At 48.0% G+C, this 26,772-nt stretch overlaps 1 protein-coding gene across 1 annotated transcript; it reads left to right on the top strand.

Annotated features, from left to right (window-relative positions):
- The first annotated feature begins 267 nt into the window (after positions 1-267).
- On the top strand, positions 268-25,752 carry RPAP3 (RNA polymerase II associated protein 3). Its single transcript, XM_058655918.1, has 17 exons — positions 268-635; positions 896-1,051; positions 2,626-2,766; positions 4,966-5,088; positions 5,996-6,123; positions 10,019-10,140; positions 11,261-11,331; positions 11,510-11,632; positions 13,514-13,641; positions 16,659-16,780; positions 17,161-17,231; positions 17,337-17,438; positions 20,440-20,672; positions 21,674-21,860; positions 22,855-22,952; positions 24,223-24,323; positions 25,457-25,752. Exons 1-17 carry the CDS (start codon positions 450-452, stop codon positions 25,540-25,542), a joined length of 2,178 nt encoding a protein of 725 aa, XP_058511901.1. The 5' UTR covers positions 268-449; the 3' UTR covers positions 25,543-25,752.
- Positions 25,753-26,772: the final 1,020 nt, after the last annotated feature.

The following is a 26,772-nucleotide window of genomic DNA, read 5'->3' as shown; positions in this document are numbered from 1 at the left end:
GCCCCCGTTCCCCCGGAGAGGGTGTGGGGTGACCCCGGGCCCCGTTCCCTTGGAGTGGGTATGGGTTGACCCCGGCCTCGGCCCGTGGTGTATGGAGAGCCTCCTCTGGCTTCCAGGAGGGACTGGCCCGTCCGGCTCTCCTTGTGGACTCTGTGCGCCCCGCGGGCACCATGGGTTCAGATCCCATCCTCCACCTCGGCTCGGCTCACGTGCCCTTTGGAGTTGTTTGCTGGTGTCGCTCATCTGACCAGGCTCCCGAGTCCTTGCTCTGATTGGTCACTTGATCCTTTTCTGTCACCTTTACGAGTCAGGGATAGGGGTGGGTCTCGTGGCCCGTGACCCCTTACCCTGCAGCAGCCCCTGGCTCAGCCTGGACAAGCAGCCCGGCTACGCTGGTGTGTGTGGCCAGGAGAGAAGGGACTTGTTGCCGGCCTTGCTGGAGTGGCCCCATGCTGCCCGCAGAGCGGGTGGTCGCGAGGGTTTGCCTTTCCCCCTCTGCTGCCTCAGGCCTTGTGCTACCTTCACCTGCCAGAGGTAGAGCAGGCAGTCAGATGCCCACACTGGCTCTGGTGGGCAGCAGCTGGCTGCCCTGGGGCCACTCGTGGATGCTGTGGCTGGTGGCTGAGCACATCTCAGTGGGAACTGCACCTGGTGTTTTCTGGGCCGGCTCCCTGCTCTGACCACTCATTGCTGGTGGAACATGCTGGGGGACCCAGCCTCTGTAGCGCATGTGCTGCTCTGAGCTAGGGGATGGAGTGGGTTTGGGGTATCACGCACATTTTGAACTTACGGTGTCTTCATTTTATGTTGGGTTTGGGAGGGTGTGGCTTCTTTGCCAGTTGAGGATTGTCTGCAACCTCTTTCTCATCGGGAATGGGTTGTTCACAACCTGTAGGTCATAATGACATCAAGTAAAGCCGTGGAATTACAGCTGCAGGTGAAACAAAATGCAGAAGAGCTGCAAGACTTTGTGAGGGATTTAGAGAACTGGGAAAAAGACATCAAGCAAAAGGATTTGGAACTCCGAAGACAGAGTGGTGTTCCTGAAGAGGTGAGTGATGCAAGGGACGGTGACGGTGTGAGAACGTCAGAGTTGGGAGAGTCTCCTTCTGAGTTGGTCTTTGTGATAATTGCGCTGACAGTACTATGATGTGGCTGAAAGGATGGCTTTGTGGTTGTGTTTAAAGGTAAACTGATACATCGTGTAATACGTATGGCATGTGTTTAGATGTTTACATAGACAAGTACTTCAGGAAGTTCAGGGGAAAATGAAATTACAGGATCAGGTTATTTTAGAATCCATGCATAGTATTTATGTAATATGCATTTTACATGAACTTTTTTTTTTTATAAAGATTTATTTATTTTTATTGCAAAGTCAGATATACAGAGAGGAGGAGAGACAGAGAGGAAGATCTTCTGTCTGATGATTCATTCTCCAAGTGAGCACAATGGCCAGTGCTGCGCCGATCAGAAGCCAGGAGCCAGGACCCTCTTCCGGGTCTCCCACAAGGGTGCAGAGTCCCAAAGCCTTGGGCTGTCCTCGACTACTTTCCCAGGCCACAAGCAGGGAGCTGGATGGGAAGTGGAGCTGCCGGGATTAGAAGTGGTGCCCATATGGGATCCTGGCATGTTCAAGGCGAGGACTTTAGCTGCTAGGCTACCGTGCCGGGCCCTTTTTTTTTTACGTGAACTTTTTGAACACCCCTTGTGTGCATGAATTTCAAATTTGTTTTATCACAAAATAAGCTTATCTTTTAATTACATTTCTGTGAAATTTAAAAATTTTTTATTTCAGGTTTTTTGTAGAAAACACCTTTTTACCTTGTAAAGTGTTTATTTACTAGAGAGAGTGCACACACTCACTCCATGCAGGCGGAGTAGGGCCAGGTCTGGAGCTGAGGTCGCCCAGGTGGAGGGGCTGTCCCTGCTGCTTGCCTCTTGGCGTTGGGGACGGCAGGAAGCAGGGGCCAGCTGCTCCACTGTGCTATTCGGGCCTCTGCCCTGCCAGGCAGACCTCGCCCCAGCCGAGGCGGCGTCACAGTGGGAAGTCCGCTTACTTTGTGCTCAGGCATCTTTGTATGAGGGTTAGGTAGTTTTTGAGGTTTGAATTTAGGATTGCAAATTAAAGTTATAGTTTGAATTTCTAGATAATATTTTCTTATGAACAAACAATATTCAACATTTTTCCTTTTTAATTAATTGATTTAATTGTAAGGCAGTTAGGTAGAGTGTGAGTGGTATCTTCCATTTGTGGATTCCCTCTCCAAATGGTTGTGAAGGCTGAGGCTGGGCTTAGCTGAGGCCAGGAGCCAGGAACTCCATCTGGGTCTCCTGCGTGGGTACAGGGGCCGAAGCACTTGGGGCATCCTCCTCTGCTTTCCCAAGTGGAGCAGCAAGGACTTGAACTGGTACCACTGTGTAACCCACTGCACCAAAGCACTAGCCTCTCATAGACATTTTTCTTAAGCTGCAATTGTTACAATGGCAGATGAAAAATTGATATTCTTAGGCATCAAGTTAAAAATTGCTTCTTAAAAATATAAATTGGTGACAATTTTAAACATCATTAGTTATACAAAAAATAGTGCAGAATGCTGAAAACCACATTCCTTTTTCTCCTAGAATTTGCCTCCTATTCGAAATGGGAATTTTAGAAGAAAGAAGAAAGTGAAAGCTAAAGAATCTTCCAAAAGAATTAAAGAGGAAAACACAAAAAACAGGATAAAATCTTATGATTACGAGGCATGGGCAAAGCTAGACGTGGTGAGTTGGTGCCCTTCCTGTCTCAGCTCTTGGATAGAAATTTCTTGGGGTTTGGAGAATTGGGGGAATATTTTACAGCCTCCCTGTTATATATACACTGTTTCATCCTGCTGAGTTTGCTCTCAGTGAGGCAGCAGAGGAGGAGATGTTTCCTGGTGGTGGGACAGCGCGCAGTCAGGGTGGCTTCCTCTCTTTCCACAGAAGGGGTCTCTGAGGGGTGGATCTGTGCCATAGTCTCTGCAGGGCTGCATCTTGCTCTGACACAGGACAGGAGTGAGGGTTGGGACCATGTGTCAAGAGGTTCATCTATTCTGTCACACGGTGACGTGGGCCGTGGGCATTGCTTCCAGAACCCTGGAAGGGTTCCCTGCTGTCCGTCCCCAGTTACTTCAGGGATACCTGTGGAGCGATTGCCAAGAGAATGTGCTTGTGTTGATGCTGGGCTGGGTTGAGTGGTCGGGCAAACAGGCCGCTCTGAGCTCTAGACATGGCTGCTGTCCAGCAGCTGTGATGGGACACCTGTGGCCCCGTGGTCTGTGCTCTGTCACTTGCTCAGGCTAAGCATTGTCTGCAGTTGTCCCCTCACTGCTGTTGGTACACCTGCCCAGCTGTCCTGGAGTGAGTGTGCTGACATGTCACAGCACGTCCATTGCTTGTGTGTACTTGCCTATAAAAAGGAAAATGGTGTTTAAAAATATATCTTCCTGGAACGTGCTCTCTCTCTCTTTTTTTTTTTTCCCCTTTTCTAAGATTTATTTATTGGCTAGTTGGGGTGACAGAGATAAGGAAAGAGGAAGATCGAGCTTGCTCTCTGTAGGTCCAGCCGAGAGCAGGAGTCCAGCACTCCCTCAGGGTCCCACATGGGTGCAGGGGTCCAAGCACGCGGGCCATCTTTTTTCTTCTTTTTTTTTTTAAGATTTATTTATTTTTATTGGAAAGTCAGATATACAGAGAGGAAGATCTTCCATCTGATGATTCACTCCCCAAGTGACCACAACGGCCTGTGCTGCCCTGATCTGAAGCCAGGAGCCAGGAACTCTTCTGGGTCTCCCATGTGGGTGCAGGGTCTCAAGGCTTTGGGCCGTTCTTGACTGCTTTCCCAGGCCACAGACAGGGAGCTGGATGGGAAGTGGGGCCGCCAGGATTAGAATCGGCACCCATAAGGGATCCCCGCATGTACAAGGCAAGGACTTAGGTGCTAGGCCACTGCGCTTGCCCCTCGGGCCATCTTCTGCTGCTTTCCCAGGTGCATTTGCAGGGAGATGGTATGAAAGGACATCAGCTGGTACTTGAACCAGTGCTTCAGTATGGGATGTTGTTGCTATAGCAGTGGCTTAACCAACTGTGCCTCAGTGCTGGCCTGAGCTTTCAGTATGTTTGACAGCATATGATCTTAGACACCAGTGGCTTCTGTGAGTTACTTATTACCCTGAAAGAGGCTTGTAGTCAGAGAGTGGAGCTCTGGAGACTGAAGTGAGAAGCTTTTTGTTGCCAGCAGCTGTGGTCTGGGGTCCATGGTGGCCACACCACCTGGGTTCCTGAGTTGGACACATAGGAATTATCTGGCTTCCATTTTGGTCTCCTTGTGGAGAGTGTCGGTCACTGCCGCTGCCCCTGGGCGGTGAGGCCATGAGCCTTAGGGCTTGGTGCTGGGGTGCTCTGGGGTGGGACTTGTGGTGTGAAGCCTCAGCACCCCGCTGCCCACAGGTAGGGAGAGAGTGATGCAGCCTGCTCTGGCTTGGAGTCAGAGTCTGCAAGTCATTTACACTTTCCTCTGGGTGTGATTTTTTTTTTTTTTTTTTAAGAATTATTTATTTGAAAGGCAACATTAGAGAGAGCGACCACTCTTTCATCATCTGGTTCATTCCCCACGTGGCCACAGTGGCCAGAATAGGGCCAGAGGAAAGTCTCGAGCCAGGGGTCAGGAGCTTTGTCATGTGGGTGCAGGGACCAAGCACTTAGGCCATCTTGCACTGCTTTCCAAGCCCCATTAGCTGGAACCTGGATGGAAACTATAGCAACCAAGACACAAGCTGGTGCCTGTATGGGGCACTGGCATCCCAGGGCACCCCTTTACTTGCTGTGCTATAGTGCAGGCCCCTCTAGGTATAGTGGCCTGAAGGTCTATAAACTACAGTTGTCTAAGTTCCTGTCCTGCTGGTCGAGTCACTGTGTGCCCTGCTCTGCCCATGGCCTCAGGACAGCATCCTCGAGGAGCTGGACAAGGAGGACAGCACCCATGGTTCTGGGTCTCAGGAGTCCGAGTCGGAGGAAGACGGGATCCGCGTGGACTCACAGAAGGCTCTTATTCTGAAGGACAAGGTACTGTGGTGGGGTAGACTCCACAGCCAGGCCAGGGAAGAGGGAGGCAGATGGGACATGAGGTAAACTCGCTAGAGGAATCCATCCCAGAGAAGGGACCTGGGGAAGATGTTACAGCCGTAGTACCTTGCCAGTGTGGAGCCAGGAGGGGCCGTGTGCCGGGGTGTTAGTGGCTGAAACTGCCCATTAGACACCTGAGCTTGCAGGACGGCTAGTGAGGTCTCCCTTTCATTGCACTTGCAGAGTCCCAGTCTCTTGATGAGCACGTGAGGATATAGCCACCCAGTCCTAAACTGTCTTGCACATCATCAGGATGTCCATTCCAGAGGCAGGCAAGCTAGGCTCAGGTCCGTGAGCAGTTCCTGACCCTCCTGTCCCTCTACCGTCCACGCTGTGAGGTGACTAAGAGTGTAACTGAATCTCTGGGCACTGTGGCACTGTCCCTGGCTTGTTGTATACACAATTCTGGCCCTGGTCCTGGAGTCCTGAGGGACTTCGCAGATGGCCAGTGCATGGCTCTCCTGCCAGGAGTCTCAGGTGTATGTGCTGTGCTCCACCCCGCCCCACTCGTCTCTGGCGAGGTGCTGTCCTTTTTGTCTCAGACAGTCTCTGGGAATCCTGGAACATTGCACATGGTGAGGCAGATCTGTTCCATTGCTTTCTAGAAGGCTTAGCTCTCTTCAGGTCAAACCTCCTCTCGATGTGTTTTACTTGTTTTCTGCCAGGGCTGTGGCTACCACCCACAGAATGATGTACAGCAAAGGTCTGTGAAGGGCAGACATTGTGGCTGGGTGGGCTCAGCTGCAGCTCGGGCTGTCCGTGTCTCCTGTTACTGCTGGTTACTCCTGGTTTGAGTAGATGAAAATATATACACATTATTGAAAAGACCGTTTTGATTTTCTTTCAGGGCAATAAATACTTCAAGCAAGGAAAATATGATGAGGCAATTGAATGCTACACGAAAGGCATGGATGCTGACCCGTACAATCCTGTGTTACCGACGAACAGAGCATCAGCGCACCTCAGGCTGAAAAAGTAAGGCGTTGCCAGCAGGTGGCTGCTGCAGCTGTGGGCCAACTCAGCATCTGCTGCTGCAGCTGTGGGCCAACTCAGCATCTGCTACTGCAGCTGTGGGCCTACTCAGCATCTGCTACTGCAGCTGTGGGCCAACTCAGCAGCTGTGGGCCAACTCAGCATCTGCTGCTGCAGCTGTGGGCCTACTCAGCATCTGCCACTGCAGCTGTGGGCCAACTCAGCATCTGCCGCTGCAGCTGTGGGCCAACTCAGCATCTGCCGCTGCAGCTGTGGGCCAACTCAGCATCTGCCGCTGCAGCTGTGGGCCAGCTCAGCATCTGCCGCTGCAGCTGTGGGCCAGCTCAGCATCTGCCGCTGCAGCTGTGGGGCCTGACTCGGCTCTTTCATAGAAAAGTGTCTGGAACAGATCGACATGTTGCATTTCTATTCAACTTTTTCTAGCTACTCCCTTTCGTGAAATTACCTTTGCCATTGTGAACCTTTTTTTTTTAAGTCTTTATATTGAAAGCCAGAGATACAGAGAGAGAGAGAGAGACAGAGACAGAGAGAGACAGAGAGAGACAGAGTGAGAGAAATCTTCTATATGCTGGTCCACTCCCCAAATGGCCTCAATATTTTTAACTGGGCTAGTTCAAGGCCAGAAGCCAGGCACTTCTTCTGAAGTCTCTGACACGGGGTACAGGGACCCAAGCACTTGGGTCATCTGCTGCTATCCCAGGTCATTAGTTGGGAACTGGATGGGAAGTGAAGCAGCCAGGACTTGAGGCAGCACCCATATTGGAACTAGTGCCTGGGTTGGCTGCTTTATCTGCTGTACTGTAGTTCCTGGCCGCCACTGTGGCCCTCGATGCGCAAGCTGTGCCCCATCCCTCACTTTACTCAGGAGTCCTCAGACCCAGGTCACAGAAGGAAAGAGTTTGTGGAATAAAATGTATGGCAGTTAATTTCCTTCCGTTACTTTGAAAACTTTTTATTTACTATATAATCTAGTTCATTTTCATTCTGGTAAATTTTCTTTAAAGATTTAGTTTTTTTTTTTTAATTAATTTATTTTTATTGCAAAGTCAGATATACAGAGAGGAGGAGAGACAGAGGAAGATCTTTCGTCCTATGATTCACACCCCAAGTGAGCTCAATGGCAGGTGCTCCGCCAATCCGAAGCCAGGAGCCAGGAACTTTCTCCAGGTCTCCCACACGGGTGCAGGGTCCCAAGGCTTTGGGCCGCCTTCGACTGCTTTCCCAGGTCAGAGACAGGGAGCTGGATGGGACGTGGAGCCACCGGGATTAGAACTGGCGCCCATATGGAATCCCGGCACATTCAAGGTGAGGACTTTAGCCACTAGGCCAGTACCCTGGGCCCCATCCTGGTAAATGTAAGCTGTGTTCCAGGGATGAGTGCTTGGCCTAATGATTAAGATTCTGATTCTAGCTCCCAGTTCCAGCTTTCTGCTGCTGTAGGCCATGGGCATGTGGTTGGGCTCTGACTGTGCACTTGAGTTCCTGCCTCTTGGCCACACTCATTTCTCTGAATACTAGTGCAGGACCCTGGCTGTCGTAGGCATTTGACAAATGAACCACTTGATGAGAACAAAGTCTTCTCTGTCTAATTCTTGAACTGTCTGTCTGCCAAATAAATAAATTTATGAAAATACAGTATAATCAAGACAACATAAAAAAATTGTTGGCATTTACGTTAAGTCAGATTGACTCTTTAAGTGTGTATTTAATGTTGAAGACATCAGTGTGGTGTTACACTTAAGTGACTGAGTCACGTGAGCTGTCAAAAACTCTTGAAAAGGTGAATGCCAACAAGAAGGCCTTGTCACTGTTGGGCCTGTTTAAAAATACAGACGATGGTGGTGTTTGAGGCTTGACAGTTGAAGTGGCGAGCTTTATGCTACTGATATCTTCACAAGCTAGGGGAATGTGTACATCATGTAGTATTTGATATCTAAATTGTGTGGTGTGTTCTTCATGAGTTCATGCAAGACGGAATAGTTGATTGCAAAAACTGAAATCCACACGTAGTTTCTTCATAGCACACACTTTCCATGAAGTTTGGAAGATTCCTCAGGATGAGTTAGGAAGAATGATTGTTAGTTTTGAAGCTACCATCATGCTCCTTGACATACCTGTCCCAGGCCTGCCTTCTAGTTTACCGTCTGCTTTTGTTTTTTGAAGACTGATTTAGAAGGAGAGAGAGATCTGTTTGCTGGTGCCAGCCACAGCCAGGTCTTGCCAGGCTGAAGGTAGGAGCGGGGTGCACTGGCGCTCTCTTGCCAGTGAAAGTCAGCAACCCAAGTACCAGGACCAGGACTTCGACTTCGTTACACTCCCAGGTACATCTAATGTGGAGTGTGGCGTTCCAAGGGACAGCTTAACTTACTGTCCCAGTGCCCACTGCAGCACAGTGACCATCTGTTTGAGTACAGGAAGGATCGTCACGTGTGTCTCCTACATAACGTATCCCGGACGTTGCTGCCTCACTGAGCTTTACATCTGTCGTGCTCTGTGGCCCTTGAGGCTTGCCCGTTTCTCTGAATACTAGTGCAGGACTCATTGGCTGCGGGTCTCATTTTCATTGTCGTACACTGTTCGGTATTTGTTCTGCTGTTGTGACTCACTGGATGGCTCCTTGCTCCTTCTCCTCTTTCCCCACCCTTTTTTTCTTACCTCAGGCAGTGATGCTGGAGCATTCTGTGTGAGAGTGTGTGTGTGTGTGTGTCTCGGGGCTGGGTGTCCATACTGATGGGGTGGGTGCTGAGCAGCTGTGTAAGTCTGGGCGCCCATGAATGGTGCATGGGATGCCTGTGCCATTCCCTTCCCATACAGCCTCATGCCTGTGCAGTGGGTGACTCATCGTATCTTCATTTGCATTTCTCCAGGTATTGATCAGGTTAAACACCTTTTATTTATTTATTTTAAATTTGGGGCAGGGCACACTCCTTCCCTTGCTGCTCTTGGGGAATGTCCTGGGTGTTTGCCTCATCAGTGGAAATTCCTCTTTGCTAATTCCTTTAAGTACCCCATCAAGATTTGGACCAGAGTTGTACTGAACTTGCCTGTTGTCTTGGAGAGGTAGTCTTGTGTCTCAGTGTGGGTTTGTGGGAGAGGTTCCCACCTTCGTCTTCCTCAGAGTCTTTGTCAATACGTCACTTTCTGTTTGAGCCTGTATGAGTTCTTTGTTGGCCTGTGGAAAATCAGCCACTTTGCCAAACTTCATTGTTTTTTAGGCCTGTCTTTTGGTTTTTATTTTCTTAGTTTTCTGCATGGGCCATAGATGCTTCTGAGAATGTCAGTCTTGTTGGTTTCCATTTTTTTAACTCTATTTTTTTCCAGTGAGATTGCATTGGTGAAGACTTATGGTACTGAGAAGGCCCTTCTTAATCCTTGCATTAAAAGGAAGGCTGCTAGCCTACCATAATCGTGACTTACAGCTTGAGGGGCTGGCACTGTGGTGCGGTGTTAAGCCTCCATCTGCAGTAACAGTATGCCAAGTTCATGTCTTGCTGCTCCATTTCCAATTCAGCTCTCTGCTTTTGGCCTGGGAAAGCAGTGCAGGATGACCCAAGGCCTTGGCGTGTTGCACTCACATGAGAGACCCGGAAAAATCTCCTGACTCCTGGCAGCAGACTGGCCCAGCTCTGACTGTTGTAGCCATGGGAAGCCAATCAGTGAGTGGGAGAGATCTCTCCCTTTTTCCCTCTCTGTAAATCTGCCCTTTCAGGGAAAACTAAAAAGTGCCGGCTTCACAGACTTCATTTAATAAGGGAAGTGGACACACCTTCATTTGGGAGACCTTTTGAGGATGTCAGAAGTCAGAAACACATTTTGAAGCTTTGGTTTTAAATAAAAAGTTTTAATAAATTTGGTTTGCTTTGATTTTTAATTGCAGGTTTGCTGTTGCTGAGTCTGATTGTAATTTAGCGATTGCCTTAAATCGAAGCTACGCAAAGGCATATGCCAGACGGGCTGCTGCTCGGGCCGCTTTGCAGAACATGGAGGGTGCCAAAGCAGGTAGTACTGTGTTCAGATCATCTTTACCTGAAAGATCCTGAGCAGCTTTAGTGATGATTGCGGAAAACTGAGTGATCTCAGGGCATCCTTCAGAGAGCTCTGTTTAACAGGGCTCAGTTTTACAATGTGAAAATATCTTGATGGTTTAACAATAGATGTTATATTGCTAATGGAAATTCAGCTCTGCGTTTTTTGTTTTGTTTTGTTTTCAATTTCAATTCATTTGAGATGCAGAGAAGAAGAGGCGTCTCCTGCATCTCTGGCTTGTGACAGATGGTGCTGGGCTAGAGCTAACGCTGGAGTTGGGACCTCGTGCAGCTGTCGGCACTGGGGGCAGGGACCTAGGACTGGGACCTCGTGCCGCTGTCGGCACTGGGGGCAGGGACCTAGGACTGGGACCTCGTGCCGCTGTCGGCACTGGGGGCAGGGACCCAGGACTGGGACCTCGTGCCGCTGTCGGCACTGGGGGCAGGGACCCAGGACTGGGACCTCGTGCAGTTGTCGGCACTGGGGGCAGGGACCCAGGACTGGGACCTCGTGCCGCTGTCGGCACTGGGGGCAGGGACCCAGGACTGGCACCCTTGGTTGAACCCAAGCATGTTGATGAGGGCAAGACTGTTGCGAGGAGTGAAAGGCTTCCCCGTCAGGCTCGTGATTCTACTTCGTCTTGACCCTGTGCCCGTGTGGGGCCAGTGTCTTGTAATAAAAGGTCATGTCACTGCTATGAGGCAGCCTGAGCAGAACTCCTAACTGATTGTGCTTATTGTGAATCCTCTTGTTTCATAAAATAGATGGCATAGCGTGAATCAGAATGTGTGCCAAAAGCTGATGTCTGGCTGTGCTGTGCTGCTTTGTGGCTTTAGCGGGTGTGGCTCAAGATGGCAGATGTCTTCTGGGGGACTCAGGGAGGAAGCTTGTCCCTGGGTTTGTCTGTCCTGGGAGAGGCCTGGTGGTGGACCTCCCCCACCTCCTCTTGCTGTAGGACAACTGCCTGTCAGTTGCACATAAAAGTGATCATTTTGTGATTACTCAGGATTTAATAAGGAGTACAGTTCTATAGGCTCAGTGATACATGTAGGTTTCTGAATAGCTTTCAGAAATACTTTTCTGTTTTACTTAGATTATGAGAAAGTGTTAGAATTGGAACCAGGTCACTTTGAAGCAACAAATGAACTGAGGAAGATTAATCAGGTAAGCTGTAGGTATTATGTAAGATACTTTATTTGACAAAGTAGAGCTTATTGCTGAGTTTGTGCACTGATTTTTTGGTACGCAGATGATACGATTTTAATTGTAGTTTTACTAAATGATTTTGTGAGTTGAGGCAGTGTGGCATGAAGACCCTGAGCTGATCCTCCCTGTTTACTAGACCTTTCAGTCTGAAGGCAGCTCACAGCCTGCTGGAGTCGCCATGGAGAAGAGGCCCCCCGAGGGAGAGGGAGCAGCCACGGAAGAACAGAAGCGGCAGCAGGCCATGGCGCAGAAGGACCTGGTAATCCTCGGCTCTAGACAGTGCTGCTTTGCTGTTGCTTGCTCAGTGACTGAGGTTTCTGTATTCTCTCACACATCCCGTTCTTCAGTAGGAGCTGGAAGTGAAACTCATGGAGACCTCTGAAGCCAGCTAACTCAAAATTTGAGTAATCAGGGACCTGTCATATGGATTTCTTTTTATTTATTTTTTTTCAATATGTATTTATTTTTATTGCAAAATCAGATATACATATACAGAGGAGGAGAGTCAGAGAGGAAGATCTTCCCTCTGATGGTTCACTCCCCAAGCAGCTGTAATAGCCGAGCTCCACTGTTCTGGAGCCTGGAGCCAGGGGCCAGGAACTCCTCTGGGTCTCCCACACGGGTGCAGGGTCCTAAGGCTTTGGACCTTCCTTAGCTGCTTTCCTAGGCCACAGACAAGGAGCAGGATGGGAAGTGGAACTGCTGGGATTAGAACCGGTGCCCATATGGGATCCATATGGCACATTCAAGGCGAGGACTTTAGCTGCTAAGCCATGGTGCTGGGCTTTTTTTTTTTTTTTCTAAAGGTAGATATGCAGAGAGAAGGAGAGACAAAGACCCTCCATCCACTGGTTTACTTCCCAAGGGGCTGCAATGACTGGAGCTGAGCCAGTCCGGAGCAGGAGCTTTTTCAGGTCTTCTACACATTTGCAGGCCCTAGGTTCTGGGCTATCCTCTACTGCTTTTCCAGGTCATAAGCAGGGAACTAGATGGAAAGTGGAGCCACCACTAGTGCCCACAAGGGATCCCAATGCATGCAGGGAGAAGGTTTAGCCACTAGGCTGTCACGCCAGGCCCTGCCACAGGGATTTTTTTTTAAAGATTTATTTTTATTGGACAGTCAGATTTATAGAGAAGAGGAGAGACAGAGAGGAAGATCTTCAGTCGCTGATTCGCTCCCCAAGCGGCCGTAGCAGCTTGAACTGAGCCAATCCAAAGCAAGGAGCCAGGAGCCAGGAGCCTGTTCCAGGCCTCCCACGCGGGTGCAGGGTCCCAAGGCTTTGGCCATCCTCAGCTGCTTTCCCAGGCCACAAGCAGGGAGCTGGATGGGAAGTGGGGCTGCCTGAATTAAACCGGAGCTCATGTGTGATCCTGGCATGTTCAAGGTGAGGACTTTAACCACTAGGTCACCGTGCTGGGCCCAATGGGTTTCTAAAAAATTCCATAATTATGGAGACATTTAAGTTTAGGAAACAGAATAATGTTGGCAGATTTTTGCATATGTTTGATATACAAATGAGTTTAACACGCAAGTAAATTGCAGTTTCTCCTTCAGTGTACTTTCTCATGAACTCACACTGCACTGCTTCTGATGCAAGTTCCTTTACAGATCCTCAATTGAGGTTGAATGTAACATGTTTATAGCACTTGAGCTCACAGAGAATGCCTTATTAAATCCTTAAGGAATTTTGGTTGTGATATATAACTAATTTTAATGATGTGAAAATGCAATGTGAACTACAAAGTCTAGTAGTTAAATTTATTCTACATTTAGGTGTGTGGGTGTAACTGAAGGGGCTGGGGAGTGCTTTGTAGTGCTTTACTGTGTTCTTCACAGAAGTTATTTGAGTTGTGAAATTCTTGTGTGCAGCTTCTAGTGAAACTAGATGTGTATTAACTGAGCCTTTATGAAATGTGTTTGTCCATTTAGTATAATATTAAGAACTACGAGCAGGAGAGTAGTTTGCACTGGAGCGAACAAGCAGTAACCTGAACTCGCACATTCTAAGCCACGTCTCATGGATTGTGCTGTGTGCTTGACTTGCTATCTGATTCTAATGGATGTACTTGGAGTGTTGAAGATTTGAATTCATTTAATTTTTTTTTTTATTCCTTTCCATGCTACACTTTAATTTGATAGGGGAATATATTTTTCAAAGAGGGGAGATATGAAAGGGCTATTGAATGCTATACCCAAGGAATGGCAGCCGACAGCACGAATGCCCTTCTCCCTGCCAACAGGGCAATGGCTTACCTGAAGATACGGAAGTGAGTATCCGTGATAGCTTAATGCTGTTTTAAGATGAAAATGTGCTATAAATGGCATGTTAACTGGTATTGACATATGTTTCCTTTTCCTTTAACACTACAAAATAGAAGCAATAATTAAAATGTAGGCAAGTTAAAAAATTGTTTAAAGGCATGTGGAATGAAGGTTTGAATAAGGATGCCTTGAGATGATGTTCAGCACAGATACAAGGTGTTGATCAGCAAGCGTCTGTGACTGGCCGCGTTTGAAGGGATATCGGCAGATGGCAAGGTCTGCTGTGTGGTGCAAGACACCCTAACTCCTCGACATCATGGTGACTGACTCTGGAGGAGCAGTGCTGCCAGCAGTTAACTGGACAACTGCAGTCACAGGCAGACACAGAGTGGATTAGGTGATTATAGACAGGACACTCGGTGGGCTAGGTGAGTGTAGACACAGGCTGACACATGGTGGGTTAGGTGACTGTAGACAGATACATGATGGGCTGTTTGGTGCTTCTAAAACTGCTTTTACTACCTGATATGTGCACAAAGAAAGCTAACGTTTCATTTAGAGCCAGTGAAACTTTGATGGTCACTTTTTCTCATCCACATTTTCGCATCTCCCAGTGGATGAGATTCGGGACTCTCTGTGTTATGTATTTAGCCTCAGTTATGGTGTCATGAAATACGGACACATTCTTCTTGATTTTCAGAGTCAAGATCATGTCAGCCCTTTCTAGATAATGAAAAGTTTGACTTGTCCTGGCCAAGAAATGTGCATTGACTTAGCATCATAAAACTTGAGTTCTTTGGTGTCACTAGTGACAAAATAATACCCTCTTGTAAGTGAAAGATCATAGTCACATCTGAGAGATCTAATTTATTATGTTAATTTTATCTTGATAGTTGACAATTGTATCGATACACTATGCAAAATATACTTTAAAGTAAAAGAATCGTAACTTTTTATATATTTTTTAAAATGTATTTATATTTATTGGAAAGTCAGATTTACAGAGTGAAGGAGAGACAGAGAGAAAGATCTTCCATCCACTGATTCGCTCTCCAAGTGGCCACAATGGCCAGAGCTGAGCTGTTCCAAAGCATGAAGTCAAGAGCTTCTTTTGGGTCTCCCATATGGGCACAGAGTCCCAAGGCTTTGGCCGTCCTCAGCTGCTTTCCCAGGCCACAAGCAAGGAACTGGATGGGAAACGAATCAGCCAGGATACAAACTAGGTTCCCATAGAGGATCCTGGGTTATGCAAGGCAAGGGCTTTAGCCATTAAGCTGCTGTGCTGAGCGCAAGGATTTGTTTCTTTATAAACAGTTACAGAGGGCCCAGAGCGATAGTGTAGTGGTTAAAGTCTTCGCCTTGCACACGCCGGGATCCCACATGGGCGCCGGTTCTAATCCCGGCGGCCCCACTTCCCATCTAGCTCCCTGTTTGTGGCCTGGGAAAGCAGTCGAGGACGGCCCAAAGCCTTGGGAATCCTGCACCTGCTTGGGAGACCCGGAAGAGCTCCTGGCTCCTGGCTTCAGATTGACTCAGCTCCAGCTGTTGCAGCTGCTTGGGGAGTGAACCATCCATCCGACGGATGATCTTCCTCTCTGTCTCTGCTCCTCTCTGTATATTTGCCTTTCCAATAAAAATAAATAAATCTTAAAAAAAAAAAGTTACAAAGAGAAAGAGAGAGGGCTCTTCCATCCACTGGTTTGCTCCCCAGATGGTTGCAACAGCTGAGGCTGTAGGCATGACCCACGTGTGTGAGCCATTGTCTGCAGCTTTCCCAGCACTAGCAGTAGGCTGGATCAAAAGTGGAGCAGCTGGGATATGAACCAGCGCCCACGTGAGGTGTTGTAGGCGGAAGCTTTACAAGTTGTATCACAGCGCTGGCCACCCTGGGCACACGCAAGCCATGACTGCTGCCTTCCAGGTTTGCCTTGGCAGGAAGCTCAGTCAGGGCTGGAATTGCTCATCAAATCCAGATATGGTGTGACTTATATATGCTTTTTTTTAAAGATTTTATTTTATTACAAAGTCAGATATACAGAGAGGAGGAGAGACAGAGAGGAAGATCTTCCGTCTGATGATTCACTCCCCAAGTGAGCCGCAACGGCCGGTGCTCAGCCGATCCGCAGCCAGGAGCCAGGAACCTCTTGCTGGTCTCCCACATGGGTGCAGGGTCCCAAAGCTTTGGGCCGTCCTCGACTACTTTCCCAGGCCACAAGCAGGGAGCTGGATGGCAAGTGGAGCTGCCAGGATTAGAACTGGCGCCCATATGGGATCCCGGGACGTTCAAGGCGAGGACTTTAGCCGCTAGGCCATGCCACCGGGCCCCTATATATGCTTTTTAAAGACTTCTTTCTTTACTTACTGGAAAGGCAGATCGGATTTATGGAGAGGAAAAACAAAGATCTTCCATCTGTTGGTTCACTCCCCAAGTGGCTGCAACAACTGGAGCTAAGCCAGTCCAAAGCTGGGAGTCTCTCTGGGTCTCCCACATAGGTGCATGGTCCTATGGCTTTTGGCCTTTCTTCACTACTGTTGTAGGCCACAAGCAGGGAGCTGGATGGGACATGGAATAGCCAGAAATTGGCACTCACATGGAAGTGCAGTGCTTGCAAGATGAGGATTTAGCCATTGAGCCATGAGCTGGGCCTGTATATGCTTTTTAGATGAGTAATTTTGAGGCCAGTAATCAGTGGTGTGGAAGGTTAAACTTCCACCTATGGTGCCAGCTTCCTGTATGGACACTGGCTGCTCCAAACCAGCTCTCTGCTAATGTGCTTGGGAAAGCAGCAGGAGATGACTCAAGTCCTTGGACCCCTGCACACACAGGGGAGACCTTGATGGAGTTCCTGGCTCCAATGTCTAGCTCTGGTCAGTGGCTGGTGTTTGTGGAGTGGAAAGTGAATGGAAAATCAGTCTCTTCTCTTTCTGTAAATCTGCCTTTCAAATAAATAAAAAATCTAAAAAATATTATTAATCAGTTAGCATGAAGTCTCTGCAAGCGGCATTTTGCCTTGTTCAATAGATTCCGAGAGGCTGAAGAAGACTGCACATGCGCCATCTCCTTGGACGGCTCGTACTCCAAAGCTTTTGCCAGAAGAGGAACAGCACGGACCCTTTTGGGAAAGCTAAGTGAAGCCAGGCAGGGTAAGACCCTTGTGGTGGCACTCGGCTTGGCCCAGAGTGCATGAAGTGTTCTGGTCCCGGGGCCTCCTAGCCCAGAGCAGTGTGCTTGCTGCCCGGGGCGTCACCAGGGCACCCTCAGACTCGGCCCCAGAAACTGATGGAGGATTTGAATTACAGCTGAGAAGGGAAAGATGAGGAAGGGCAGGATGACAGGGTAACGGGGCCTCCTTTGTGTCGTATGTGAAGTGGGCTGCAGAGGGGACCGTGGATGCCGTGGGGAGCAGCGGAGGTGCCCTTGGCTCATCGGGCCTTGTCTCCTTCTCTGCTGGTCTCTGAGGAAGACACCTGATGCATTTTCCCCTCCATCACATGATTCAGTTCTTTATGTATTCTCACTTTAGATTTTGAAACTGTTTTACTCCTGGAACCTGGAAATAAGCAAGCGGTGACTGAACTTTCCAGAATCAAAAAGGTAAGGCTTCTTTCACAACAGGGTGAAAATGAGGCATTTCTGAAGCATTTTCTTTTATTAACTTGAGAGTGTTTTGATCTCTGTGATTATGTGTTAATTTCCCAGGAATTGATTGAGAAAGGACTGTGGGATGAGGTTTTCCTTGAGTCGACACAGAGGCAGAACGAGGTGAAGCCCGCTGGGAAGCCACCACAGCCTGGAGCCTCTGTGAGTGGTGGTTTGTTTTATCCCTACCCTGTGTCATGCTCATGGCATTGGAAACCACAAAGCTTTCTTCAGGGCTGTGGAGTCCCTGGTTACAGCACGAGGGACAGCCAGGGGCAGTCAGCTGTGTGTGCTGTGGAGCAGCTTCTGCAGCTTTGTCTGTGAGCCTTGGTCTGTGTTGAGGTTAGCAGCATGAGCCTCAGAGTGAAGGAGGAGGGCCTTTGTCTGCCTGTGGGTCACCTGGTCCAGAGCCATGAGGCTTCACCTGAGCCCCTGAAATCTTTAAATTGAGAGTAACTCACAGATTTGTTTATCCCGAAGGAAGTAATGTGCATGAAGGCTATAGTGATTTCTGGTGAAACTGTTCATTTCCTCTTCCGTCAGGGTGCTGAGGTCTCCTGGTCTCAGGGGAAGCCAAGCCAGATTCCTGTGTGCCCAGGGGGCGAGACCCTTTGGGGGCACTGCAGGAAACTTGTCAAGATTGTTGGCTCAGTGTTCCATTTTATTTCATTTACCTTGTTTTTCTATTTATGCATGTCAAAACACCTTTCTACTTGGTCCTTCTTCCTGTTTGTTTTCTTGCAATGGCTAAAATTAGAGCCTACACTTTTGAGTCAAACTTATGAAAAGGGAGTGACGTGAGCTTCTGTTCCTTTTCAAAAGGGAGTGACGTGAGCTTCTGTTCCATCTTTTCTTTCTGTGGTGGTATTGGTGCCTGGTAGCACCTGTAACCCCAGCCCTGCACTGCCTCCCCTCAGCCTTTCGATCCCTCAATTGACATGTCCGCTGTCAATGACAAAATTCAGTTTAATTTTGCCAAGTTTTTGCTTTTTCATTTTCACTTTATTTGAAAAGCAGAAAGAGAGCACACATTTCCACTGGGTGTGATGGCCGAATGCCTGTGACAGCTAGGCCTCAGCCAGGGGCCCACGTCCTCAGCATCTGGGCACCTCCAGGTGGAATGGGACGTTCTGGGTGCCATCTTGATGGTAGTGCCCAGTGTGGTCCCTGCTCAAGGTTTTGGTCTCAGATAGGACCACATTGATTTGGTGAATGTCACTGTTTATCAGCAATCATTGTGCATTTTTTATACCAACACTTGGCCAATCCAGGTCCATATCTGGGTACAAAACTGTTGCAGATTTGCTTCCCAAAAAAAGCAAAGGTCTCTGCTTAATTGCCTTTTCTTCAAATACACCTGCTCACTGGATTCTTGTACAAAGCTACAAAGCTTACTGATAATTCTGGTCTTAGCTGCTTTAATAGATGTCTCCTTTAACTATTGATTTTTCTTAAAAAAGATTGATTTATCTTTATTGGAAACACAGATCAAATTTACTGAAAGCAGAAGGGACAGAGAGAAAGATCTTCCATTCACTGGTACATTCCTCAAATGGCCCCAAAGCCAGAGCTGAGCCGATCTGAAGTCAGGAGCCAGGAGCAGCTTCTGAGTCGCCCAAGTGGCTACAGGGTGCTGAGGCTTTGGGCCGTCTCCTACTACTTTCCCAGGCCATAAACAGGGAGCTGGAAAGTAAGTGGAGCAGCTAGGACACACACTAGTGCCCATATGGGATCCAGGCGTTTGTAAGGTGAGGATTTAGTCATTGAGCCATCACACTGGGCCCAATTATTGAATTTAATATATATGTCAGAAGTAAGTTTTTTGTATAAATTTAAATATGCAGTTGTAACAAGCAGTTTAAAGAGAAAAGTTTTTGTTTGTTTGTTTTCAAGAGCTGAATTTCAGGGCCAGCATTGTGGTGGAGCGGGTTTAGTTGCTACCTGTGATGCCAGCATCCCGTATCAAACCCAGTTTGGAGTACCAACAACTCCACTTTCCGTTCAGCTGCCTGTTAGTATGCCTAGGAAGGTAGCAAAGTGTGATACAAACACTTGGGCTGCTGCCTTCATCCTGCCAGGCCAAGCATGTGTAGCTATCTAGAGAGTAAACCAGCAGATGGACCATCTCTCTTTCTCTTAATTCTGTCAAATAGATTAATAAACCTTATCAAGTTTCAAACACAACAGTAGAGAATGCAAACTTCCATTTTCTGTTCTGCGGAAGTTGCTGTTAATATTTACATTTAAGAAGGCACTATCTTCCTTGTTTATCTTCTGTACCTTGGTAGGGCATAGATCCTCAGTGTAGTTCTATGCATCTGGCACTGATAGTGATAATGAAGAATGTTACGTTTTATTCCATAAGAGAGTGTCTTGAATATAAGGTGAAAATGTTGAAAATGCTTACAGTGATCCAAGTGAACACTAGATGACATATAATCAGTTGAAAACCTTTGATGGTTATCTTTTATTAATACTATAGACATTGATCAATCTGTAACCTTAGGGTTTTATTGAGCTGCTTTTTATATATTTAGAGAAGGCTATTAGGTTTTGTTTTTTGAATTAAGAGTGAGAGAGCAAGAGCGACAGTGAGGGAGGGTGGTCACACAGAATTGTCTGTGTTGGTTCACTCTAAGGTGCCTGGAAAAGTCAGGGTTGGGAGAGGGGTGGCCTTGAACTCAATCTAGATGTCCCATTAGGCCCAGGGTGATCCCTGGGCCTCACTTCCACCTCCCAGTAGAAAGCTGGAGTCAGGAGCCAGGCCCAGCATGGTGGCCTGTGCTGTTTTCATCACAGCTGCACCCCTGCTCCCCCTCTGTCAGCCCCTATGTTTTCTGGTTGGGCCGTTTTGGGTTTCTTTCTTTGCTTTATTGCATCTGAGCAAGTGCTGACTATTGGGTACGACACACAAGCAGGCTTCACCCTATCCACTCTTCTCACTGAGCTGCGTGCTGTCTGTGTAGCCTTCCCTGGTGCTGGGCCGCTCTTCCCATTTCCTTAGCACTTAGTGCTGTGCCAATGCCTGGTGGCTTTTGGTGTCTACACAGACTCTGCCCTAATTAACATTATGTTGGATTCCTTTGTAAGTGGTGTGTCCGCTACAACACCATATTGTGGTTCTTCTGTGTGCTGATTGAAGAACCGACTCTGATTGATTTAGAAACAACTCAGGAAGATTGTTATTGAAGAAACTGGAAATGTAGACACGTTGCTTGGGGCCAACAGCACAGCCACCACTGCCATAAGGAGTGATCCTGCTGAACTAGCCAGCACAGAAGCTGCTGCGAGCACCACACAAGATAATTCAAGCCAGGAGGATGCTTTGGCCATCAGTGACACACCAAGAGCAAAAGTGTTGAAAATCGAAGAAACAAGTGACACCTCGGGCCTGCAGTGAGTAGACATACTGCTGTGTGAGTGGACGTGGTGCAGTGTGTGGACGTTATGCAGTGAGTGGACATGGTGCAGTGCGTGGACATTGTGCAGTGAGTGGACATACTGCTGTGTGAGTGGACATGCTCGTGTGAGTGGATTGTGGTATGGTGAGTGGATTATGGTGTAATGAGCAGACATACTGCTGCTTGAGTGGACATGGTGCAGTGTGTGGACGTTGTGCAGTGAGTGGACATGCTGCCACGTGAGTGGATTGTGGTGAGTGGATGTGGTGCAATGAGTGGACGTACCATGTGAGTGGATGTGGTGCAGTGAATGGACATACCATGTGAGTGGACGCGGTGCATTGAGTGGACATGGTGCAGTGAATGGTGCAGTACATGAGGTCATCAGGCTGAGGGAAGGAACACTGCCCTTATGTGAGCTTCCTGGCTCAGGTTCTTTCTGCACTTGTAATTACTGTGGGGAACTTCATGAAGGTTTGAACAAGTTGGATTTGTTCATTTTCTTTTCTAGAATTTAATGTAAATGTTTCACTGTTTAGAATAATATAGAAGACATAGATGAATGGGTTTTAGGTTTTGATATATTCTTACATTGCCAGCCACTAAATGTAGCCACATTTTTGGTGTTTAGACTGTGAACTTCAGGAGTAGGTTTACATAAAGTGACGGGTGGATTGTGACTGGACAGGCTGTTTGAAGTCAGAAGCGCTGCTTCCTTTCTGGAGCATCTTGGAACCATGAGGATTCAGAATTGTGGAAGGCAGGCTTGCTTTTTGGTATAGCCCGGGGCTGCTGTGTCCCGAAGGGGGCCTTGCCCAACACCCCACAGTGAGAGTGCCCAGCCTAGCCGGTAAGGACATGATCTGTGTGAATAATAACGTGTAGATATTATTAGCTGAGATGATTGAGTACTGTATGAGCCAAGTCAGTAGTGCGGTAGTAATAGCGTGATTGATGGGAGATCTCCAAGTGACTGATGCCTGTGACCTGTTGCAGCCCACAGGCCAGGCTGAGGCCAGGTGGACAGCAGCCTTCCACGGAGAAGTCGGCTGCAGAGGTGGGGCCAGCGCCTCCTCACTTGACCACGACTGCTCTCCCTCCGGTTCCTGCAAACTCTTTTCAGCTTGAATCCGATTTCAGGAGACTGAGAACTTGTCCAGATGCACTGTACCAATACTTGAAGGTAAGGGGCAGACTGCTGTCATGAAGAGATCAGGACTTCTTCATCACTGTGTAGTCACAGTGCTCTGTTGGCCGTGTCTGGGGTTGGTTCGTGCAGGCACTTTTAATCCAACGTGTACATCACCCTGACCTCTGGCAAAACTCAGCACTCTGGGAACAGGCAGATATGAGCTGCATTTGACGTAAGTGTCATCCCCTTCAAGTTGGGGACAGGAAGCCGAAGCACGGCGAGTTCGCTTCCTCAATATGAGTGGGTTGAATCTCATCTTAGGAAATTCAGCAAATAGCGGATTAGCACAGTGTTTCCGAGTTTAAAGACAATAGCACTCCCTTACGATGATGGTGCTACACAGTTGACTTCAACTACATTCCTCTGTGTAGTTCTGTATTTTCAAGTCTGTCTCAGAGGTGCTCACAGGTCCCTATCTCAGGTGGTGGTGTCTTTCCTGGGGGTGGAGTGGCTCCTGGTGGCCCATCTGACGCAGTGCCCCGTCTCTTGTACCTCCCTGGTGGCCACTCTGACACGGAGTCCTCATACTTCATAGAGGGGAAGGTGAGGCATAGTCAAGATGATCCAGATAACACAGGAAGCTGAGCCCTGAGTTTGAACCTGTGGAGGATGCTGCCAATGGCCAGGAGACATCTCCTGCCCGAGAGGTGGTTTCCTTGTAGCCCAATCTCAAAGAAGTGCCCATGTCAGTCAGGTGAAGGAGAGCGGGGAAGAGTGTCCATCTGAGCCAGGGCCCCAGGGAGGATGGGCAGCTGGGTGGAGAGAACAGAGCAAGGAGGTGGATCCTGGGGTCTCAGCAGCAGGAGCAGGTGCTGGGCCTGCACAGGGGGTCCTTGTTAGTTTTTACATCTTAGCACAACCTTGTGTTTGTCCCTTTAGAACTCTAGTGCCTCTCAGTGGGGTTACTCTTGAGCTTTCTCCTTAGCAACTGTGTAATTAAAATATGTGAGCACTGGCATAATTTATCTTCTGTATTTTTCCCAAGCAAATTGAGCCATCCCTGTATCCTAAGTTGTTTCAGAAGAACCTGGAACCAGATGTGTTCAACCAGATCATTAGGATTCTGCATGATTTCTACATTGAGTAAGTTGACTTCTGGGGTTATCTGGCTTGAATGCCTATATATGAAGTGCTTAGGACTGGCATATTGCATGTGGACTTGGGACTGTTGGTATATACGTGACCAGATCTGGTGAGATGGCGCCTGATTCTAAACACAAAATCCAGGTCTATGTCATGTGCATTTTATACATGTAGCCTCAAGAAAACTTCATGCATTGGTTCTAATAATTTTGTTCATGAGAGATTTTTTCCCTACAGATTTATTTCATTTATTTAAAATGTAGAGTCACAGAGAGAGGAGAGAGACAGATACATATAGAGAGATATTCCACCTACAAGTTCACTGTCCAAACAGTTCAGATGGCGAGGACAAGGCCAGACCAGACCAGAGCTGGGAGCCAGGAGCTTGCTCCAGGTCTTCAGTGTGGATGCAGGGGCTCAAGGACTTGGGCTATCTTCCATGGCTGTCAGGCACGTTAATAGGGAGCTGGATAGGGAGAAGGACAGCCTGGACCAAAACAGGTACCTATAGGAGATGCTGGCATCACATGGGCTAGCTCTGCTTGCTGTGCCACAATGCCAGCTCCAAATCAAAGTTTTATCCTGTAATTTTCTACTATGATGTCATGGAATTAAAAATGTTCCCGGTTTTGGCTGTTGGGATTAGTAATACGCCACTTGAACTGGCATGTTGGGATAGCCTTTCCAGTGATGCAAGCATTATTCTCCTTGATGTAGTAGTAACCTGCAGATGATAGAACTAGCTTTCTAGTAAATTCTACTGTTGCAGAGATGATGGATACAGACAGCAAAAAGAGAAAATTAAATGAGATGACAAATAACCTGCCAAGTTTTTCCTAGAGAAAAGTTGTGTATGGGAGTGGTTTGTTTTGAAGTACAGCAAGCTTCTGTGCTGAGCTCCAAACTGAGGACTGGATGGCCGTGGTGGCCGGGAGCGCTGGCTCGTCTTGGGTGGGGGATCACCTTCATTGACTGTGAAAATCTTCACTGACCTGGTTCAGTGTGAGTGCTGTTAGCGCCAACTGAATTGGGTGGGTATGAGATCTCACTGGGTGGGGTGCCCTGTCTCAGTGACTGGGCTGGTTGTTAAGTCTCCTCACCAAGTTGGTCCAGTGTGAGCTCTCCTCAGATCACCTTGTTCATAGACAGGATCTTGCGAAGAAAGGTAATGAGATCTTAATTATGTGTGGTCAGAAATACAGTGTCAGTGAATACACTTAAGTGAGCTACTTGTTTGTGATCATTTGTTTTAATTCTTGGATCTTTTCAGGAAAGAGAAACCATCGCTCATCTTTGAAGTCTTACAGAGACTTTCTGAATTGAAGAGGTTTGAGATGGCAGTGATGTTTATGTCAGAACCAGAGAAAAGGAGTAAGTTACAAGAAAAGAGCTTTCTCAGGGCTATTCATTGTGTGTTCTTTCATTGAAGATATTGTAGCAGTCACTCACTTTTTACTACATACAAAGTATCTGTAATTAGCTAATTAGAATCAAGTTAGAGTTGCAGTTAAGCACAATAAAATTTTTAATTATTTTAAATATTTATTTGAAAGTGTTATAGAGAGAGGCAGAGAGATGGGGAGAACGGGACAGAAGATCTTCCATCTGCTGTTACAGCAGAGACAGCCAGGGCTGGGCCAGGCCAAGGCAGCCAGGACATTCATTTGGTCCCCATGCTACTGGCTGGGGCTATGTGCCTGAGCTCTCTTCTGATGCCTTCCTGGCAGGAGAAGCCAGGGCTTGAACCAGGGCTCACATGGCCTGTTGGGTTGCAGACAGTGACTTACCCTTCTGTGCCACTGCACAGTGAACTTGAAGCTATTAGAAGGTGTGGATGTGAGTGTCCCTCATGTTTCGTAAAGGGAAAGGTGATTCGGATGGCAGGAAGCTGAGCCCTGAGTTTGAACCTGTGGAGGATGCTGCCAATGGCCAGGAGACATCTCCTGCCCGAGAGGTGGTTTCCTTGTAGCCCAATCTCAAAGAAGTGCCCATGTCAGTCAGGTGAAGGAGAGCGGGGAAGAGTGTCCATCTGAGCCAGGGCCCCAGGGAGGATGGGCAGCTGGGTGGAGAGAACAGAGCAAGGAGGTGGATCCTGGGGTCTCAGCAGCAGGAGCAGGTGCTGGGCCTGTACAGGGGGTCCTTGTTAGTTTTTACATCTTAGCACAACCTTGTGTTTGTCCCCTTAGAACATCTATGTGAGGATCCCCCCTCAGCAGGGACAGGAACGTGGTCAGTAATGTTATAGAATACAAAAATCCATCTCCAGCATGGTTTGTAGCTCCTGTTGCCAACCTTCAGTTTACAGTATTAGACAGTATTTCTTCCAGAGGAAAATATGGTGGTGAGTTGGTGGGCTGCCTAGCAGGAGGCTGTGCTGCAGCATTCATGGGGCTTGCTGCTGCGCTGGGCACAGAGCGTCTCTACCCCAGAGTCGTGTTGCTCCCTTCAGCTGTGTCGTAGTTTGTGTGACAAGAGGAAAGTGGAGCATTTCCCTTCTTTTCCAGCTGTGCGTGCACTGCTCTGTCACGTGGATGGAGCAGGGCTGGGGGGACGACCCCTTGAAGACCTCAGGAAGAGGTATGGGGGCTGAGCATCCTGTGGCGGGCGTCACTGTTTGTGAATTTAATGGATAGTTTATGGAAAATAAAGTGTTTTACTTTTTACGAAAATAAACCAAAAAGGACTGTCTTTGGAATAAGCTGGTTAACTAATGTGATTATCGTTTGACTTGTGACTAGTGTATTCAAGAGAACTATTTAATATATTTTTCTGGAAATAAAAATGTTTGCAGTGAAGTGTATTTTTAAGAATTCATATTTTGTAAATCATTTCAGGTGTTTTCCAGTGACCCATTTAAAAGATTTTGTTTATTTATTTTTAAAGATTTATTTATTTTTATTACAAGGTCAGATATACAGAGAGGAGGAGAGACAGGAAGATCCTCTGTCCGATGATTTACTCCCCAAGTGAGCCGCAACGGCCGGTGCTCAGCCGATCCGATGCCTGGAACCAGGAACCTCTTCAAGGTCTCCCACGCGGGTGCAGGGTCCCAAAGCTTTGGGCCGTCCTCGACTGCTTTCCCAGGCCACAAGCAGGGAGCTGGATGGGAAGTGGAGCTGCCGGGATTAGAACCGGCGCCCATATGGGATCCCGGTGCGTTCAAGGCGAGGACTTTAGCTGCTAGGCCACGCCACCGGGCCCTTATTTATTTATTTTTAAAATTGTCCAGTTTTGTGCCCCTGTGATCATGCTGCCGTGGTGAGCAGGTGACCGAAGGTGTCCTTGAACAGGAGTTAGGCAGGTGGGAAGGGTTCTCTGTTAAACCTTTGAATGTCACTGCATGATTCACTCAGAGCGTGTGTGCGTGTGGGCTGCGTCTTCTTGGTGTGTGTGCTAGGAGGAGGCTTTGAACGTGGGGACAAGTCCAATATCCTTGCATTCTGATGCTACAAGGGTGTTTTTCACAGGCTGTCCCAAGTGAAGCTAGACGCTTTACATGAGGTATGTGGATCACATGTTTGTGCTGCTGTGGCATTTGTAGTGTCTCCACGTGGGGTTGGGACTATTCATCGCAGTTCCCATGCAGGGCCTGACATAGCCCTGTGCAAATAGTAGGGGTTCAGCTGTATTCAACACAGGAATTACACTGGGTAAGTAGCAAGCTAGCACATTTTGAGCAAGCCAAAGGTGTTAGTGAAACCCACTGCACTTTGGACTATGTTGTCTGCATCCATCACATTGGAAATACTGGTACCACTTGTGGAAGTGGGAAGTGGCGTGGGTGACAGAGCTGTGAGGAGGTCCCCTTGGGACCTGTTGG

Source organism: Ochotona princeps, chromosome 27 (assembly GCF_030435755.1).
Source record: "Ochotona princeps isolate mOchPri1 chromosome 27, mOchPri1.hap1, whole genome shotgun sequence".
Lineage (NCBI taxonomy): Eukaryota > Metazoa > Chordata > Mammalia > Lagomorpha > Ochotonidae > Ochotona > Ochotona princeps.
Note: the sequence above shows the minus strand (reverse complement) of the source record. Positions and strands in the feature narration are given on the sequence as shown.